Source organism: Scyliorhinus canicula, chromosome 19 (assembly GCF_902713615.1).
Source record: "Scyliorhinus canicula chromosome 19, sScyCan1.1, whole genome shotgun sequence".
NCBI classification, from domain to species: domain Eukaryota; kingdom Metazoa; phylum Chordata; class Chondrichthyes; order Carcharhiniformes; family Scyliorhinidae; genus Scyliorhinus; species Scyliorhinus canicula.
The window spans coordinates 53,314,731-53,335,787 of record NC_052164.1 but is presented as its reverse complement, the minus strand read 5'-3'; the positions used below and the strand labels follow the sequence as shown (position 1 = coordinate 53,335,787).

At 49.3% G+C, this 21,057-nt stretch overlaps 1 protein-coding gene across 1 annotated transcript in view; it reads right to left on the bottom strand.

Moving 5' to 3' along the window:
* LOC119954125 (1-phosphatidylinositol 4,5-bisphosphate phosphodiesterase delta-3-like) overlaps positions 1-21,057 on the bottom strand; it is a 227,051-nt gene that overhangs the window by 33,618 nt on the left and 172,376 nt on the right. Inside the window, exon 10 of the mRNA XM_038779046.1 lies at positions 7,898-8,054. Within this exon, the coding sequence (XP_038634974.1) occupies positions 7,898-8,054 (157 nt within the window). The remainder of the gene's footprint in view (positions 1-7,897; positions 8,055-21,057) is intronic.

Here is a 21,057-nt window from a genome sequence, read left to right as displayed (position 1 = left end):
ACTATGCAGACCCTCTCTTGGGAAGGATGTTCTTTGTCTTGCTAGACATTCATTCCATGTAGCTATCCATACAAGAGATGGTATCTACAACCTTGGCGGTTACTGTGGACATCTTATCTCAATAAAAGTAACTATGATGGTATGAGGCAGGAGCTGCTATAACAGACTGGGAAATATTACTGCAAGGAAGGACAGCGGATAGGCAATGGTAGGCATTCAAGGAACGAATATGTGAACTCCAAAAGTTGTTTATTCCTATTTGGCGCAAGAGTAGAAAGGGAACTGTGGCCAAACCATGGCTTACAAAGGAAATTAGAGATAGTATTAGATTCAGAGAAGAAGCATACAAATTAGCAAGCAAAAGCAATAGACCTGAGGATTGGGAACAGTTTAAAATTCTGCAAAGGAAAACCAAGGGATTGATTAAGAAGGGGAAAATGCAATTTGAAAGTCAACTAGCGAGGAACATAAAAATCTGACTGTAAAAGTTTCTATAGCTATGCAAAGGGAAAAAGATGAATAAAAACTAATGTAGGCTCCTTACACTCAGAAATGGGAGAATTCATATTAGGAACAAAGAAATGGCTGGGGTACTAAATTCGTAATTTGCTTCTGAATTCACAGAGGAAGACATGAATAATGCACTGGAAGTTCTGAGAAGCACAGGTTTTAGTGAGGAGCTGAAGGAAATTAGTATTAGTAAAGAAATGGTGTTGGGAAAATTAATGGGATTGAAGGTGGATAAATCTCCATGGCCCAGGAAGGCAGATTATTATTTGAATGGGTGTAAATTGAGAGAGGTGGATACTCAGCGAGGCCTTGGTGTCCTTGTGCATCAGTCGCTGAAGGTAAACACGCAAGTACAGCAAGAAGTAAGGAAGGAATATGGTATATTGGCCTTAATAGTGAGGGGATTTGATTATAGGAATAGGGATGTTTTACTGCATTTATATAGGGCATTGGTGAGGTCACACCTGGAGTATTGTGTGCAGTTTTGGTGTCCTTATCTGAAGAAGGATGTTCTTGCTGTGGAGGGAGTGCAGCGAAGGTTTCCCAGACTGATTTCTGGGATGGCGGGTCTGTCATGCAGAGAGACTAAATTGGTTAGGATTATATTCATTGCCGTTTAGAAGAGTGAGAGGGGATCTCATAGAAATTTACAAAATTATAACAGGATAAGAACAGGTAGATTCAGAAAGAATGTTCCTGATGGTGGGGGAGTCCAGAGCTAGGGGTCATAGTTTGAGGATAAGGGGCAAACTTTTAGGACTGAGGTGAGGAGAAATCTCTTCACTCAGAGAGTGGTGAACCTGTGGAATTCGCTGCCACAGAAAGCAATTGAGGGCAAAACATTGTGTAATTTCAAGAAGGAATTAGATATAGCTCTTGGGGTTAAAGGAGATCAAGGGATATGGGCAGAAGGCGCGATCAGGGTATTGAACTTGATGATCAACCACGATCATAATGAATGGCGGAGCAGGCTTGGAGGGCTGAATGGCCTATTCCTTCTATACATACATACATCTATGTAGGTGTCTATGTTGCCTCCCTGATGCCAGGGTCAGGGATGTCGCTGAATGGCTGCAAGGCATAATGAAGGGGGAGAACAAACAGACAGATATTGTGGTTCACATTGGTACCAATGATACAGGCAGATAAAGGGATGAGGTCCTGCAAACAGAATTTAGGGAGATAGGAAGTAGATTAAAAAACAGAATCCAGAAGGCAATAATTTCTTGGTTACATCCAGTGCCACGTGCTAGTGTGTATAGAAATAGGAGGTTAGTCCAGATAAATGCATGGCTGGAGAGATGGTGCAGGAGGGAGGACTTCAGATTTCTGGGACATTGGGATCATTTTTGGGGATGGTGGGACCTGTACAAGGACAGTTTGCACCTGAACCAAAATGGGACCAGTGTCTTTACAGCGAGGTTTCCTAGTGCTGTTGGCGAAGGTTTACACTGAAGGTTTAAATTGAAGGTCAGCATGGTTTTGTTCAGGAGAGGTCACGTCTGACCAACTTGATTGAATTTTTCAAAGATTTGACCAGGTGTGTAGATGAGGGCAATGTATTTGATGTAGTCTACCTGGACTTCAGCAAGGTATTTGATAAGGTCACACATGGAAGACTGGAAATTTGGTTAATTGGATCCAGAATTGGCTAAGTGGCAGGAAGCAGAGGGTAAAAGCAAATTACTGCGGATGCTGGAATCTGAAACGAAAGAGCAAATGCTGGAAAATCTCAGCAGGTCTGGCAGCATCTGTAGGGAGTGAAAAGAGCTAACGTTTTGAGTCCAATGACTCTTTGTCAAAGCTAACAGACAGAGAAAGATGCTTGGGCTGGAGGGGCTGAGGTCTGGGCATGGGGTCGAGTGGGTGGTCTTCTGTCTGTAGGATTAAAAATCATTAAACTATCATTCAGCATGTCATACTGCAATTTAAAGTTTACCCTCTGATGTCCTGGAAATCATTGATGTCTCTCCCAGCATGTCAATATCTATGTTTCTCTAAATAATCAGTTAGATATAGCCTTTGGGGCGAAGGGGATCAAAGGATATATGGGAAGGCTATGAGTTGGATTATCAGCCATGATGTAATGAATGACGGGAGGGCCGAATGACCCCTCCTGCTCCCATTTTCTATTTTTCTAGAAGGTGAAAATCTGCCATTTAATTATTTGGAAACGTTTGAAATTATTTTTTCAGTCAATTTTAATTCTTTTAACATTTCAAGCCTCTGTGCATGCTTAGTAGCCTAAAAGCTTTGAACTGTAATGTTTACATTCAATTTCATGGTCAATTACCTTTTACAAGCCTCCTGATTGACAGGTCCATTCTATTTCAAAGGAGGGTTATCATTGTTTCTATCGCTCTTGAGGGATCCATCAGATGCATGTCTGACCAGCTGGGTGTCGTTACTTAGCCTTTTAAATACTGGTGCGAACCGGGACCAGACCTCTTATTAGTCTCCGACTCGGACTATTGTTGTATGCCATGGTAGCATTTTAACCTTTAAGTTTATAACAACTTCTTTCTTGGTTCTCCTGGATTATTATATAACCACAGTTTTTTAAAAATAAGCTGTTTCTTTGTCCTGAAGAGCTTCCTAGAAAGAGCAGGTGTAGGGTAGCACTCAGATAGAGCACCTGCTGGGAGAGGCATCAAAGAGTTTCAACACATCAGAGGCAAACTTTAAATTACGACTTGATATGCTGAAACACAGTTTAATGATTTTCAAAATTCCATACAACCCCCATCCCTGGAAAGACCCCAGATCTGAGCCCCTTCAGCCCTGCCCATGCTCCCCACCCCACCTCCCTCGAAGGACCCCTTTCGGCACCCTGGAGGCAATGTAGTGAGCCTACTCATCCCCTTGCATCCAACGTTCATGTTTTTTCTTTTTGTTTCTCTGTTTTTGTAAAAAGTTTCCTGTTTTGCATTTCATGGAAGATGTTTGTGATGCCGTTGGCATTGATTTGGAACCAGCAGTAGAGCTGAGTGAGTTAAGGTTTTCATTTGCACTGTTGGGGGATGGAGGGATGCTTGTTTTAATCTTGGTGTTTTTCTGTTAGGCAATTGTGTGGGGATTGTTTGATGTTTGAGTTTGTTTCTATGAGCGGGAGGGGGCAGAGGGAACAATAGGTGGGAGACTAATCTGGTCCGGGATGGGGGCCACCAAGCTAGCTGGGTGAGCTAGCTCTCAGAAGCTAGCTAGCTCAGTGAGGGGTGTGTGCATATGTTTGGTTTAGTAAAGTGGTTGGGTTACAGGGTGCTGTTACTGGGGGGAGGGGGGGGTGAATGTTCTGCTGACGAGGGAGGGGCTTGGGCTGACGGACAGAGAGGAAGTTGGAGGCGGGGGGCTGCCTGGGGATAGACCGGTGGAGGCACGGAGCATGGGCTGGAGGCAGGCCTAAAAAAGGGGATGGCTGATCGGCGGAGTGGGGGGGCAATGAGCCCCCCAACTAGGCTGATCACCTGGAATGTTTGAGGGCTAAATGGACCAGTCAAAAGGCCACGTGTGTTCGCGCATTTTAAGGGATTGAAGGCGGACGCGGTAATGTTGCAGGAGACGCACTAGGTTAGACTGAGGAATGGCTGGGTCAGTCAGGTCTTTCACTCGGGACTAGATTCAAAGACTACAGGGGTCACGATCCAGATCAATAAGCGGGTGGTGTTTGAGGCGGGTAGAATAGTCTTGGACGTGGGAGGTCGGTACATTATGGTCAGTGGGAAGCTTGAGGGGTGCAGGTGGTATTGGTAAATGTGTATGCGCCAAATTGGGATGATGTGGAGTTTATAAAGAGAATGCTGGGGAGACACCGGACCTGGACACGCACAGGTTGGTCATGGGAGGGGACTTCAACACAGTTATGGAACCTGGCTTGGACCGGTCAAGCTCGAAAATGGGCAGGGTGCCAGCAATGCCAAAGGAACTAAGAGGGTTCATGGAGCTGATGGGGAGGGGGGCGCGGTGGATCCATGGAGATTTGGGCAGCCGAGGGTGAAGGAGTTCTCCTTCTACTCACACGTGCATAAAGTGTATTCCTGGATTGATTTCTTTATTTTGAGCAGGGGTGGTGGACATGGGATACTTGGCGATTACAATCTCAGACCATGCTCCACACTGGGTTGACCTGCAGGTTTGTAAAGACAGTAACCAGCGCCCGCACTGGAGGTTAGATGTGGGACTTTTGGCGGATGATGGGGTGTGCGAGCGGCTGAGGAAATGTATTCAGCAGCTTCGGAAGAGGTAGGCAGCTAGGGAGATAAGGAAAGTAAAGGATGGAGATAGGAACCTGGTTGGTGATTCAGCAGGGGTGAATAAGGCGTTTAGGGATTTCTACAGCAGGCTGTACAGATCGGAACCCGCTACGGGGCCGGAGGGGATGAGGCACGTCTTTGAGGGGCTGAATTTTCCAAAGGTGGACGGGGAGCGGATAGAAGGGCTGGGGGCCCCAATCGGGAGGGAGGAGATAGTGGAGGGCTTAAAGGCCATGCAGGTGTGTAAAGCCCCGGACGGGTACCCAGTGGAGTTTTGTAAAAGGTTCTCAGGGATGCCGATGTTGTTGAGGATGTTCAATGAGGCAAGGGAAAGAGGGGTGTTGCCCCCGACGATGTCACAGGCAACAATTTCGCTGATTCTTAAGCGGGACAAGAACCCGGAGCTGTGTGGGTCCTCCAGGCCGATCTCCCTGTTGAACGGAGATGCCAAGTTGCTGGCCAAAATCGTGTCTTCAAGCATCGAGGATTGTGTTCCGGACATTGTTGGCGAGGACCAGACGGGGTTTGTTGAGGGCAGGCAGTTGGTGGCCAATGTAAGAACGCTGTTAAATGTGATCATGATGCTCCCGGAAGGTAGATAGGTGGTGGTAGTAATCACAATCGATGCAGAAAAGGCTTTTGACCGGGTAGAATGGGACTATCTGTGGGAGATACTGGGACGGTTCAGATTAGGGCGGGGCTTTATTGACTGGGTCAGGTTATTGTATCAGGCTCCTGTGGCAAGTGTACGGACAAATAGGACAACATTGGACTATTTTAGACTGCACCGGGGAACGAGACAGGGATGCCCCCTCTCCCCACTGTTCTTTGCGCTGGCTATAAAGCCGTTGGCAATTGCTCTGAGAGACTTGAGGGGCTGGAGAGAGTGGTCCGGGGTGGGAGTGGGGGGGGGGGGGGGGGGGGGGGGGGGGTGTTGCTGGGGCACAGGATTTCGCTCTATGTGGATAACCTGCTTCTGTATGTTTCGGACCCAATAGAGGGGATGGAAGAAATCATGACGACTCTAGGTGAATTTGGCTGGTTTTCGGGGTATAAGCTTAATATGGGAAAGAGTGAGATGTTTGTGATCCAGACGAGGGGATAGGCGAGGGGACTGGGAGAGCTGCCGTTTAGGTTAGTAAAGAGAAGCTTTAGGTACCTAGACATCCAAGTGGCGCGGGAATGGGACCGGCTGCATAAATTGAATCTGGCCCGGCTGGTGGACCAAATGAAGGACGGCTTTCGGAGATGGGACACACTTCCATTGTCTCTGGCTGGAAGGGTGCAAATGGTGAAGATGACGGTCTTCCTGAGATTCCTATTTGTATTTCAGTGTCTCCCCCATCTTTATTCCGCGGTCCTTTTTCAAGCGGGTCAACAGAGTGATATGGGCTTTGTCTGGGCGGGCAAGACCCCGCGAGTAAGGAAGGTAATGCTTAAGCGGAGTAGGGGAGAGGGCGGGCTAGTGCTGCCAAATTTTAGCAACTATTACTGGGCACCAATTTGGGGGCGTTGGTAACTGCGCCCTTGCCGTTCCCACCGACACAGTACTCCACCAGTCCAGTGGTGGTGGCAGCCCTGAGAGTTTGGGGCCAGTGGAGGCCGGATGTGGGATCAGTGGGAGCATCGGTCTGGGCCCCAATCTGTGATAATCACCGGTTTGCCCTCGTGAGTGTGGATGGGGGGTTCCGGTTATGGCGGAGAGCGGGGATTGAGAGGATGGGGGATATGTTCATAGAGGGGAACTTTCCGAGTATGAGGGCGTTGGAGGAAAAGTTTGGGTTGGCGAGGGGAAACAAATTCAGGTATCTGCAGGTGCGGGACTTCCTTCATAAACAGGTGATAACCTTCCCACTCCTACTGCTATGGGGGATTCAGGGCAGGGTAGTTTCCAGAGGGTGGGTAGGAGCAGGGAGTGTCTCAGACATTTACAAAGAACTTATGGGGTCAGAGGAGACGCAGACCGAGGAGCTGAAGCGCAAGTGGGAGGAGGAGTTGGGAGGTGAGATAGAGGATGGTCTATGGGCAGACGTGTTGAGTAGAGTCAACATGTCTGCAACATGCCTGATACAATTTACAGTTGTTCACCGGGCTCACATGACAGTGGCCCGGATGAGCAGATTCTTTGGGGTGAAGGACAGGTGTGCAAAATGTGCGGGAGGACCAGCGAACCATGTCCACATGTTTTGGACATGTCCAAAGCAGAGGGGATTTTGGCAGGGGTTTGCGGACGTCATGTCCACGGTGTTAAAGACAAGGGTGGCGCTGAGTCCAGAGGTGGCGATTTTTGGGGTGTCAGAAGACCCGGAAATCCAGGAGGAGAAAGAGGCAGGCATTCTGGCCTTTGCTTCCCTGGTAGTCTGGAGATGGATAATATTAGCATGGAGGGACTCAAAGCCCCCGAAGTTGGAGACCTGACTATCGGAGACCTAGCTTTCTCTGTTTGGAGAAAATCAAGTTCGCCTTGAGAGGGTCACAGTTAGGGTTCACCCGGAGGTGGCAACCATTTGTCTACTTCTTTGCGGGAAATTAATCATCAGCAGACGAGGGTGGGGGGGGGAGTAGTTTAGATTAGAGTAGGGGGTCAATAAGGGTGGGACCTGTAGGAGAAGTAAATGGCTTTTGCACTATGTTGTTGTCACTATACCAAAAATACCTCTGTAAATGTTTATTAAAAAAAAATAATTTCCACGACACTCCGTGATAATCACATTAGAATTAATGTAAATGAAAATTAGCATGCTCTCACCCTCCCCGAGTGGGAATTTGATTGGGGCCAACAGAATGGGCTGGGAGACTCACAATGGGTTTGATGCCCGGAAAGAATCCTGTTTTGGCCCTGCTGCCCGATTCAGTGGGCCATTGGGATTCCTGCCTGGGGCTAGAGAGCCCGGAGAATCACCCCCCCCCCCCCCCCCCCCCCCCCCACCTGCCCCCCCCCCCCCCCCCCCCCCCCACCCACTCGCCTCCTCCTCCTCCTCCCCCACCCACCGACCGTTTCTCCCTCCACAACTGCTGGCAGACAATCGGAGTTTTCTGTTTTTATGCCAGGTTTTCAGCGCCTGAGGTATTTTGCGATTGCAGCATTCTGTTGGTCATTGTGTTGGTGGTTTTCTCAGGAGAGTGAAAGGCCATACCTGATTCACAGATCAGCTTCTTTGCTTTATTCTCAGAGAAGGATGAGAGTTCACAGGCACACGCCTTGTCAAAGGCCTGCTGGAAGGTATGGAATCGGACAGCCTTGCAGTAAACCACAAGCTCGGACAACTCCTTCGAGAGTTCATTCATCGCCTCCTAAAAAACAAGGCACAAATCCATAAATCCACAGGCAGCAGCCAGCAGATCCCAGAAACACAGAAGGTGCCCAGCACTCGGCAGCTCTATGAAACCCAGAGGGTTACTGCACTCAGTAAATCCCTCAAACCTGCAAGGGACCTGGCATCCAGAGCTGCCCAGTCGCAGATACAGTAAGCAGGGCATGAAGGGGAAGAAAAAAAATGAAACTGAGGAATAGGATCTGACAGAATGGTTTCCAGTTTAAATCATTTCTAATGGGAGATCGAGTGGAGCTGCGGGAGTCTATCTCAGCCCAGAGTGAGTGTCCCTCAGCCCAGAGTGAGTGTCCCTCAGCCCAGAGTGAGTGTCCCTCAGCTCAGTGAGTGTCCCTCAGCCCAGAGTGAGTGTCCCTCAGCTCAGTGAGAGTCCCTCAGCCCAGAGTGTGTGTCCCTCAGCTCAGTGAGTCTCCCTCAGCACAGAGTGAATGTCCCTCAGCTCAGTCAAAGTTCCTCAGACAAGAGTGTCCCCCAGCCCAGAGTGAGTGTCCCCCAGCCCAGAGTGAGTGTCCCTCAGCTCAGTGAGTGTCCCTCAGCCCAGAGTGAGTGTCCCCCAGCCCAGAGTGAGTGTCCCTCAGCTCAGTGAGAGTCCCTCAGCCCAGAGTGTGTGTCCCTCAGCTCAGTGAGTCTCCCTCAGCACAGAGTGAATGTACCTCAGCTCAGTCAAAGTTCCTCAGACAAGAGTGTCCCCCAGCCCAGAGTGAGTGTCCCCCAGCCCAGAGTGAGAGTCCCCCAGCTCAGTGAGAGTCCCTCAGCCCAGAGTGAGTCTCCCTCAGCCCAGAGAGTCTCCCTCAGCCCAGAGTGAGTGTCCCTCAGCCCAGAGTGAGTGTCCCTCAGCCCAGAGTGAGTGTCCCTCAGCCCAGAGTGAGTGTCCCTCAGCTTAGTGAGAGTCCCTCAGCTCAGTGGAAGTCCCTCAGCCCAGACTGAGTGTCCCTCAGCTCAGAGTGAGAGTCCCTCAGCTCAGAGTGAGAGTCCCTCAGCTCAGAGTGAGAGTCCCTCAGCTCAGAGTGAGAGTCCCTCAGCTCAGAGTGAGAGTCCCTCAGCCCAGAGTGAGAGTCCCTCAGCCCAGAGTGAGTGTCCCTCAGCTCAGAGTGAGAGTCCCTCAGCTCAGAGTGAGGGTCCCTCAGCTCAGAGTGAGCGTCCCGCAGCCCAGAGTGAGCGTCCCGCAGCCCAGAGTGAGCGTCCCTCAGCTCAGAGTGAGAGTCCCTCAGCTCAGTGTGAGGGTCCCTCAGCTCAGAGTGAGCGTCCCGCAGCCCAGAGTGAGCGTCCCTCAGCTCAGAGTGAGTGTCCCTCAGCCCAGAGATAGAGTCCCTCAGGCCACAGTGAGTGTCCCTCAGCCCAGTAAAATCCTGATTCCTTTCATTTATTCATTATTTGATACTTTATTTGTAATCAGTTAAGGTAAAGTGTGAAAATGGCAGGAGATCCCAGACCCGTGTTATGCTCCTCGTGCTCAATGTGGGAGTTCAGGAATGCGGCCGATGCCCCTGACTCCTAATGAGGAAGTGAGCAAACGAATATGATGGACAGTAGGACCCTGAGGGTAACGAGTTCACAGACAGAGAACAAAGGGATGAGCAAAGCATGGCTCGGGGGATGGTAGCCTCGTAGAGAGAAAAGTGAAAAGGATGTTGGGTAACAAGAGGCCCAGGATAAGTGAGCCAATTAGGATATATGACCAGGTCAGGAGGTGTGTAAAATGACCAATGGGAAGTTTGTATGCGAATCTTGATGTAATTTGAAGTATATCTCCAGTGTTCCTTTGTCCTGAGGTTCTCTTTATCCTGGGCTCTCAGAAGCCAGTGTGTGTGTCCTGAGGTCCTATGGATTGAGTCAGCCTTGCAAGTTAGTTATTATTAAATGATATGATACCTGCAAATCCATCTCAGATTTTATTGAGTCCAGACCGGCCACAAAGAATCAGGAATTAACACTTCATGTGCAGGAAGTGTGTCCAGCTGCAGCTCTTGTTAGACCGCATGACGGCTCTGGAGCTGCGGATGGACTCACTTTGGAGCATCCGCGATGCTGAGGAGGTCGTGGATAGCACGTTTAGCGAGTTGGTCACACCGCAGATTAGGATTGGTGAGGGAGACAGGGAATGGGTGACCAAAAGGCAGAGAAAGAGCAGGAAGGCAGTGCAGGTGTCCCCTGCCGTCATCTCCCTCCAAAACAGGGATACCGTTTTGGACACTGTTGGGGAAGATGACTCACCAGGGGAAGGCAGTAGTAGCCAGGCTCATGGCACCGTGGCTAGCTCTGCTGCACAGAAGGGTGGGAAAAAGACTGGCAGGGCTATAGTCATATGGGATTCAGTTGTAAGGGGAGTAGACAGGCGTTTCTGTGGTCGAAAACGAGACTCCTGAATGGTATGTTGCCTCCCGGGTGCACGGGTCAGGGATGTTTCAGATCGGCTGCAGGACATACTGAAGGGGGAGGGTGAACAGCCAGTTGTCGTGGTGCATATAGGCACCAACGATATAGGTACAAAACGGGATGAGGTCCTACAATCAGAATTTAGGGAGTTAGGAGATAAGTTTAAAAAGTGGGACCTCAAAGGTAGTAATCTCAGGATTGCTACCAGTGCCACGAAACAGTCAGAGTAGAAATTTAAGAATAGTCAGAATGAATACGTGGCTTGAGAGATGGTGCAGGAGGGAGGGGTTCAGATTTTTGGGACATTGAACCGGTTCTGGGGGCGGTGGAACCATTACAAATCGGATGGTCTACACCTGGGCAGGACTGGAACCAATGTCCTCGGGGGTGCTTTTGCTAACACTGTTGGGGAGGTTTTAAACTAATGTGGCAGGGGAATGGGAACCAGATTAGGAAGTTAGAGGTCAGTAAAGAGGCAGCAACTAAAGCCAGTAAGGTACTGGATAATAAACTCAATGCAACTAAGGGGAAGAGTAGACAGGGCAGAGATGATGATCGCAAAGGGACAGGTGGTCTGAGGTGCATTTGTTTTAATGGCAGAAGTGTAGCAGGAAGGCAGATGAACTTGGGGCTTGGATCAGTACCTGGGAATATGATGTTATTGTATTATTGAGACTGGGTTGAGGGATGGGCAAGACTGGCAACTAAATATCCCAGGGTATAGATGCTTCAGGAGGGATAGAGAGGGAGGAAAAAGGGGTGGAGGAGTTGCATTACTGGTCAGAGATGATATCACAGCTGTGATTAAGGGGGGCACGATGGAGGATTCGAGCACTGAGGCAATATGGATAGAGCTAAGAAATAGGAAGGGTGCAGTAACATTGTTGGGACTTTACTACAGGCCTCCCAAAAGCGAGCGTGAAGTAGAGGTACAAATATATAGACAGATTATAGAACAATGTAAGAGCAATAGGGTGGTTGTGATGGGAGATTTTAACTTCCCCAACATTGAATGGGAATCATGTAGTGTTGGAGGCGTAGATGGAGCATAATTTGTAAGGAGCATCCAGGAGAGTTTTTTAAAGCAGCATGTAAATAGTCCAACTCGGGAAGGGGCCATACTGGACCTGGTATTGGGGAATGATCCCGGCCAGGTGGTTGACGTTTCAGTCGGCGATTACTTTGGGAATAGCGATCACAATTCCATAAGTTTTAGAATACTCATGGACAAAGACGAGAGTGGTCCTAAAGGAAGAGTGCTAAATTGGGGAAAGGCCAACTACAACAAAATTCGGAAGGAGCTCGGGAATGTGGATTGGGAGCAGCTGTTTAAGGGTAAATCCACATTTGAAATGTGGGAGTCTTTTAAGGAAAGGTTGTTTGGAGTGCAGGACAGACATGTTCCTGTGAAAATGAGAGATAGAAATGGCAAGATTAGGGAACCATAGATGACGGGTGAAATTGTGAGACTAGCTAAGATGAAACAGGAAGCATACATAAGATTGAGGCGACTCAAAACTGATGAAGCTTTGGAGGAATATCGGGAATGTAGGACAAATCTCAAACGCGCAATAAAGAGGGCTAAAAGGGATCATGAAATATCTTTGGCTAACAGGGTTAAGGAAAATCCCAAAGCCTTTTATTCGTATATCAGGAGCAAGAGGGTAACTAGAGAAAGGATTGGCCCACTCAAAGACAAAAGAGGGAATTTATGCGTTGAGTCAGAGGAAATGAGTGAGCTTATTAATGAGTACTTTGCATCGGTATTCACCAAGGAGAGGGACATGACGAATGTTGAGGCTAGGGATGGATGTTTAAATACTCTAGGTCATGTCGGCATAAGGAAGGGGGAGGTATTGGGTATTCTAAAAGGCATTAAGGTGGACAAGTCCCCAGGACCGGATGGGATCTATCCCAGGTTACTGAGGGAAGCGAGGGACGAAATAGCTGGGGCCTTAACAGATATCTTTGCAGCATCCTTGAGCACGGGTGAGGTCCCGGAGGACTGGAGAATTGCTAATGTTGTCCCTTTGTTTAAGAAGGGTAGCAGGGATAATCCAGGGAATTCTAGACCTGTGAGCTTGACGTCAGTGGTAGGCAAACTGTTCGAGAAGATACTGAGGGATAGGATTTATTCACATTTGGATGAATTTTGACTTATCGGTGATAAGCAGCATGGTTTTGTGCAGGGAAGGTCATGTCTAACAAACCTAATAGAATTCTTTGAGGAAGTGACAAAGTTAATTGATGAGGGAAGGGCTGTAGATATCATATACATGGACTTCAGTAAAGCATTTGATAAAGTTTCCCATGGCAGGTTGATGGAAAAAGTGAAGTCGTATGGAGTTCAGGGTGTACTAGCTAGATGGATAAAGAACTGGCTGGGCAACAGGAGACAGTGGTGGAAGGGAGTGTCTCAAAATGGAGAAAGGTGATTAGGGTGTTCCACAGGGATCCGTGCTCGGACCACTGTTGTTTGTGATATACATAAATGATCTGGACGAAGGTATAAGTTGTCTGATGAGCAAGTTTGCAGATGATACTAAGATTGGTGGAGTTGCAGATAGTGAGGCGGACTGTCAGAGAATACAGCAAGATACAGATAGATTGGACAGTTGGGCAGAGAAATGGCAGATGGAGTTCAATCCAGGCAAATGCGAGGTGATGCATTTTGGAAGATCTAACTCAAGAGCAGACTATATGGTCAATGGAAGAGTCCTGGGGAAAATTGATGTACAGAGAGATCTGGGAGTTCAGGTCCATTGTACCCTGAAGGTGGCAATGCAGGTCGATAGAGTGGTCAAGAAGGCATACAGCATGCTTGCCTTCATCGGACGGGGTATTGAGTACAAGAGTCGGCAGATCATGTTACAGTTGTATAGGACTTTGGTTAGGCCACATTTGGAATACTGCGTGCAGTTCTGGTCGCCACATTACCAGAAGGATGTGGATGCTTTAGAGAGGGTGCAGAGGAGGTTCACCAGGATGTTGCCTGGAATTGAGGGTGCTCGCTATGAAGAAAGGTTGAATAGATTAGGATTGTTTTTGTTGGAAAGACGGAGGTTGAGGGGGGACCTGATTGAGGTCTACAAAATTATGAGAGGAATGGACAGGGTGGATAGCAACAAGCTTTTTCCAAGACAGGGGATGTCAATTGCAAGGGGTCACGATTTCAAGGTGAGAGGGGGAAAGTTTAAGGGAGATGTGCGTTTCTTATGCAGAGGGTGGTGGGTGCCTGGAAAACTTTGCCAGCGGAGGTGGTAGAGGCGGGCCCGATAGCATCATTTAAGATGCAGCTAGACAGATATGAACGGGCGGGGGAACCGAGGGAAGTAGATCCTTGGAAAATAGACGACAGGTTTAGATAAAGGCTCTGTATTGGCGCAGGCTGGGAGGGCCGAAGGGCCTGTTCCTGCACTGCAATTTTCTTTGTTCTTCCTGTTCCCAGAGTGAGTGTCCCTCAGCTCAGAGTGAGAGTCCCTCAGCTCAGAGTGAGAGTCCCTCAGCTCAGAGTGTGTCATAATATCCACTCATGTATATAATGAGATGCAGACAGGCAGTGTTTGACACATGGAATGACCAATGAACACACAACAAAGAACAACCAATCACCAGACAAGACACCACCACTATAAAGCTCACAGGGCATTAAGACTCCCGCTCTTTTCGGGACCCAGATACTGAGACAGTCAGGGTGCATAAGTCAGTGGACATTATTGCCATGTGGCAGCTAGTAAGTCTGGTCGGGCCAGTAAGAGGTCGTCAGTAGGATTAGTAGAGTGCCAACCCACAGCTGAACATGTATTGGATCATCTCCGGTGTTAGACGTTAGTTTCTAGCTTCCCTGCATCCAGTTGCAGTCAACATCAAACCAACCCATCAGAGTGAGTGTCCCTCAGCTCAGAGTGAGAGTCCCTCAGCCCAGAGTGAGAGTCCCTCAGCCCAGAGTGAGAGTCCCTCAGCTCAGAGTGAGAGTCCCTCAGCCCAGAGTGAGAGTCCCTCAGCCCAGAGTGAGAGTCCCTCAGCTCAGAGTGAGAGTCCCTCAGCCCAGAGTGAGTGTCCCTCAGCTCAGAGTGAGAGTCCCTCAGCTCAGAGTGAGAGTCCCTCAGCTCAGAGTGAGAGTCCCTCAGCTCAGAGTGAGTGTCCCTCAGCCCAGAGTGAGAGTCCGTCAGCTCAGAGTGAGAGTCCCTCAGCTCAGAGTGAGAGTTCCTCAGCTCAGAGTGAGTCTCCCTCAGCTCAGAGTGAGTCTCCCTCAGCTCAGAGTGAGTCTCCCTCAGCTCAGAGTGAGTCTCCCTCAGCTCAGAGTGAGTCTCCCTCAGCCCAGAGATTAGTAGAGTGCCAACCCACAGCTGAACATTTATTGGATCATCTCCGGTGTTAGACGTTAGTTTCTAGCTTCCCTGCATCCAGTTGCAGTCAACATCAAACCAACCCATCAGAGTGAGTGTCCCTCAGCTCAGAGTGAGAGTCCCTCAGCCCAGAGTGAGAGTCCCTCAGCTCAGAGTGAGAGTCCCTCAGCTCAGAGTGAGAGTCCCTCAGCCCAGAGTGAGTGTCCCTCAGCCCAGAGTGAGTGTCCCTCAGCTCAGAGTGAGAGTCCCTCAGCCCAGAGTGAGTCTCCCTCAGCTCAGAGTGAGTCTCCCTCAGCTCAGAGTGAGTGTCCCTCAGCCCAGAGTGAGTGTCCCTCAGCCCAGAGTGAGTGTCCCTCAGCTCAGAGTGAGAGTCCCTCAGCTCAGAGTGAGTGTCCCTCAGCCCAGAGTGAGTGTCCCTCAGCTCAGAGTGAGAGTCCCTCAGCTCAGAGTGTGTCATAATATCCACTCATGTATATAATGAGATGCAGACAGGCAGTGTTTGACACATGGAATGACCAATGAACACACAACAAAGAACAACCAATCACCAGACAAGACACCACCACTATAAAGCTCACAGGGCATTAAGACTCCCGCTCTTTTTGGGACCCAGAAACTGAGACAGTCAGGGTGCATAAGTCAGTGGACATTATTGCCATGTGGCAGCTAGTAAGTCTGGTCGGGCCAGTAAGAGGTTGTCAGTAGGATTAGTAGAGTGCCAACCCACAGCTGAACATGTATTGGATCATCTCCGGTGTTAGACGTTAGTTTCTAGCTTCCCTGCATCCATAGAACATAGAACATAGAACGATACAGCGCAGTACAGGCCCTTCGGCCCTCGATGTTGCACCGACATGGAAAAAAAAAACTAAAGGACATCTAACCTACACTATGCCCTTATCATCCATATGCTTATCCAATAAATTTTTAAATGCCCTCAATGTTGGCGAGTTCACTACTGTTGCAGGTAGGGCATTCCACGGCCTCACCACTCTTTGCGTAAAAAACCCACCTCTGACCTCTGTCCTATATCTATTACCCCTCAATTTAAGGCTATGTCCCCTCGTGCTAGCCACCTCCATCCGCGGGAGAAGGCTCTCGCTGTCCACCCTATCTAACCCTCTGATCATTTTGTATGCCTCTATTAAGTCACCTCTTAACCTTCTTCTCTCTAACGAAAACAACCTCAAGTCCATCAGCCTTTCCTCATAAGATTTTCCCTCCATACCAGGCAACATCCTGGTAAATCTCCTCTGCACCCGTTCCAAAGCTTCCACGTCCTTCCTATAATGAGGCGACCAGAACTGTACGCAATACTCCAAATGCGGCCGTACCAGAGTTTGGTACAGCTGCATCATGACCTCATGGCTCCGGAACTCAATCCCTCTACCAATAAAGGCCAACACACCATAGGCCTTCTTCACAACCCTATCAACCTGGGTGGCAACTTTCAGGGATCTATGTACATGGACACCGAGATCCCTCTGCTCATCCACACTACCAAGAATTTTACCATTAGCCAAATATTCCGCATTCCTGTTATTCTTTCCAAAGTGAATCACCTCACACTTCTCCACATTAAACTCCATTTGCCACCTCTCAGCCCAGCTCTGCAGCTTATCTATGTCCCTCTGTAACCTGCAACATCCTTCCGCACTGTCTACAACTCCACCGACTTTAGTGTCGTCTGCAAATTTACTCACCCATCCTTCTGCGCCCTCCTCTAGGTCATTTATAAAAATGACAAACAGCAACGGCCCCAGAACAGATCCTTGTGGTACGCCACTCGTAACTGAACTCCATTCTGAACATTTCCCATCAACTACCACTCTCTGTCTTCTTTCAACTAGCCAATTTCTGATCCACATCTCTAAATCACCCTCAATCCCCAGCCTCCGTATTTTCTGCAATAGCCGACCGTGGGGAACCTTATCAAACGCTTTACTGAAATCCATATACACCACATCAACTGCTCTACCCTCGTCTACCTGTTCAGTCACCTTCTCAAAGAACTCGATAAGGTTTGTGAGGCATGACCTACCCTTCACAAAACCATGCTGACTATCCCTAATCATATTATTCCTATCTAGATGATTATAAATCGTATCTTTTATAATCCTCTCCAAGACTTTACCCACCACAGACGTTAGGCTCACCGGCCTATAGTTACCGGGGTTATCTCTACTCCCCTTCTTGAACAAAGGGACCACATTTGCTATCCTCCAGTCCTCTGGCACTATTCCTGTAGCCAATGATGACCTAAAAATCAAAGCCAAAGGCTCAGCAATCTCTTCCCTGGCTTCCCAGAGAATCCTAGGATAAATCCCATCCGGCCCCGGGGACTTATCTATTTTCACCTTGTCCAGAATTGCCAACACTTCTTCCCTACGCACCTCAATGCCATCTATTCTAATAGCCTGGGTCTCAGCATTCTCCTCCACAATATTATCTTTTTCTTGAGTGAATACTGACGAAAAGTATTCATTTAGTATCTCGCTTATCTCCTCAGCCTCCACACACAACTTCCCACCACTGTCCTTGACTGGCCCTACTCTTACCCTAGTCATTCTTTATTCCTGACATACCTATAGAAAGCTTTTGGGTTTTCCTTGATCCTACCTGCCAAAGACTTCTCATGTCCCCTCCTTGCTCGTCTCAGCTCTCTCTTTAGATCCTTCCTCGCTTCCTTGTAACTATCAAGCGCCCCAACTGAAACTTCACGCCTCATCTTCACATAGGCCTCCTTCTTCCTCTTAACAAGAGATTCCACTTCTTTGGTAAACCACGGTTCCCTCGCTCGACCCCTTCCTCCCTGCCTGACTGGTATGTACTTATCAAGAACATGCAATAGCTGTTCCTTGAACAAGCTCCACATATCCAGTGTGCCCAACCCTTGCAGCCTACTTCTCCAACCAACACATCCTAAGTCATGTCTAATGGCATCATAATTGCCCTTCCCCCAGCTATAACTCTTGCTCTGCGGGGTATACTTATCCCTTTCCATCACTAACGTAAAGGTCACCGAATTGTGGTCACTGTCTCCAAAGTGTTCACCTACCTCCAGATCTAACACCTGGCCTGGTTCATTACCCAAAACCAAATCCAAAGTGGCCTCACCTCTTGTTGGCCTGTCAACATATTGTGTCAGAAAACCCTCCTGCACACATTGTACAAAGAACGACCCATCCAATGTACTCGAACTATATCTTTTCCAGTCAATATTAGGAAAGTTAAAGTCTCCCATAACAACTACCCTGTTACTTTCGCTCTTTTCCAGAATCATCTTCGCCATCCTTTCCTCTACATCTCTAGAACTATTAGGTGGCCTATAGAAAACTCCCAACAGGGTGACCTCTCCTTTCCTGTTTCTAACCTCAGCCCATACTACCTCGGAAGAAGAGTCCCCATCTTGCATCCTTTCTACCACCGTAATACTGAATCCAGTTGCAGTCAACATCAAACCAACCCATCAGAGTGAGTGTCCCTCAGCTCAGAGTGAGAGTCCCTCAGCCCAGAGTGAGAGTCCCTCAGCTCAAAGTGAGAGTCCCTCAGCTCAGAGTGAGAGTCCCTCAGCCCAGAGTGAGAGTCCCTCAGCCCAGAGTGAGAGTCCCTCAGCCCAGAGTGAGAGTCCCTCAGCCCAGAGTGAGAGTCCCTCAGCCCAGAGTGAGAGTCCCTCAGCCCAGAGTGAGTGTCCCTCAGCCCAGAGTGAGTGTCCCTCAGCCCAGAGTGAGTGTCCCTCAGCCCAGAGTGAGTGTCCCTCAGCCCAGAGTGAGTGTCCCTCAGCCCAGAGTGAGAGTCCCTCAGCTCAGAGTGAGAGTCCCTCAGCTCAGAGTGAGTCTCCCTCAGCTCAGAGTGAGAGTCCCTCAGCTCAGAGTGAGTGTCCCTCAGCCCAGAGTGAGAGTCCCTCAGCTCAGAGTGAGAGTCCCTCAGCTCAGAGTGAGAGTCCCTCAGCTCAGAGTGAGTCTCCCTCAGCTCAGAGTGAGTCTCCCTCAGCTCAGAGTGAGTCTCCCTCAGCCCAGAGATTAGTAGAGTGCCAACCCACAGCTGAACATGTATTGGATCATCTCCGGTGTTAGACGTTAGTTTCTAGCTTCCCTGCATCCAGTTGCAGTCAACATCAAACCAACCCATCAGAGTGAGTGTCCCTCAGCTCAGAGTGAGAGTCCCTCAGCCCAGAGTGAGAGTCCCTCAGCTCAGAGTGAGAGTCCCTCAGCTCAGAGTGAGAGTCCCTCAGCTCAGAGTGAGAGTCCCTCAGCCCAGAGTGAGAGTCCCTCAGCCCAGAGTGAGAGTCCCTCAGCTCAGAGTGAGAGTCCCTCAGCTCAGAGTGAGTCTCCCTCAGCCCAGAGTGAGTGTCCCTCAGCCCAGAGTGAGTGTCCCTCAGCCCAGAGTGAGTGTCCCTCAGCCCAGAGTGAATGTACCTCATCTCAGAGTGAATGTCCCTCAGCTCAGAGTGAGAGTCCCTTAGCTCAGTGAGTGTCCGTCAGCTCAGAATGAGTGTCCCTCAGCCCTCAGTGAGAGTCCCTCAGCTCAGAGAGTGTCCCTCAGCTCAGAGAGTGTCCCTCAGCTCAGAGTGTGTCCCTCAGCTCAGAGTGAGTGTCCCTCAGCTCAGAGTGAGTGTCCCTCAGCCCAGAATGAGTGTCCCTCAGCCCAGAGTGTGTGTCCCTCAGCCCAGAGTGAGTGTCCCTCAGCCCAGAGTGAGTGTCCCTCAGCCCAGAGTGAGTGTCCCTCAGCCCAGAGTGAGTGTCCCTCAGCCCAGAGTGAGTGTCCCTCAGCCCAGAGTGAGTGTCCCTCAGCCCAGAGTGAGTGCCCCTCAGCTCAGAGTGAGTCTCCCTCAGCTCAGAGTGACTGTCCCTCAGCCCAGAGTGAGTGTCCCTCAGCCCAGAGTGAGTGTCCCTCAGCTCAGTGTGAACGTCCCTAGTCCCTCAGCCCAGAGTGATAGTCCCTCAGCTCAGAGTGAGCGCCCTTAAACTGGGATTGACATCAGCAAGAGAGGCTCGGGACTCTGGGATTGGGATTGACAATAGCAGGAGAGTCTCGGGACTCTGGGATTGGGATTGACAATAGCAGGAGAGTCTCAGGGCTCTGGGATTGGGATTGACAATAGCAGGAGAGTCTCAGGGCTCTGGGATTGGGATTGACAATAGCAGCAGAGTCTCAGTGCTCTGGGATTGGGATTGACAATAGCAGGAGGGTCTCGTACTGGGATTGGGATTGACAATAGCAGGAGAGTCCTGTACTGGGATTCGGATTGACAATAGCAGGATAGTCTCTGCACTGGGATTGGGATTGACAATAGCAGGAGAGTCCCGTACTGGGATTGGGATTGACAATAGCAGGAGAGTCCCGTACTGGGATTGAGATTGACAATAGCAGGAGAGTCCCGGGGCTCTGGGATTGGGATTGACAATAGCAGGAAAGTCTCGGGGCTCTGGGATTGGGATTGACAATAGCCGGAAAGTCTCATACTGGGATTGGGATTGACAATAGCAAGAGAGTCTCGGGGCTTTGGGATTGGGATTGACAATAGCAGGAGAGTCTCAGTGCTCTGGGATTGGGATTGACAATAGCAGGAGAGTCTCAGTGCTCTGGGATTGGGATTGACAATAGCAGGACAGGCTCGGGGCGATAGGATTGGGATTAACAATAGCCAAAGAGTCCTTGTGCTTTGGGATTGGGAATGGCAATAGCAGAGGAGTTTTCGGGTGCTGGGATTGGGATTGACAGTAGCAGAAGAGTCCAGGTGCTCTTGGATTGGGATTGACAATAGCAGGAGAGTCTCGTACTGGGATTGGGATTGACAAAGCAGGAGAGGCTGAGGGCGATGGGATTGGGGAGTCTTGAAATGCTGGGGTGGGATTGACAATAGCAGTTTTAGCCACCAGGTGGCAGTGCGTTTTCATAATTGCTCCCTCAGCACAAGCTCTGCTCATTATGAAAACAACACGTGAGAGCAGACTGCTAAACAGCAACTACTTTTTTGACATCAATGTTTCAGCAAAGACACTATTCCCAGTATCATGGTGTTGCAGGCAATATTCTGGCATGGATAGTGGATTGGCTAACACTCAGGAAGCAGCGAGAAGGGATAAGTGAATCTCTCTCCGTGGAATGCCACAGGCATCAGGGACTACAGCTTTTCACAATTATTATTAACGATTTGGAGGAAGAAACAGAGAGTGTATGTACTGTGGCCAAATTTGTGGATGATACAAAGGTGGGAGGGGAGACGGGATGTAAGGA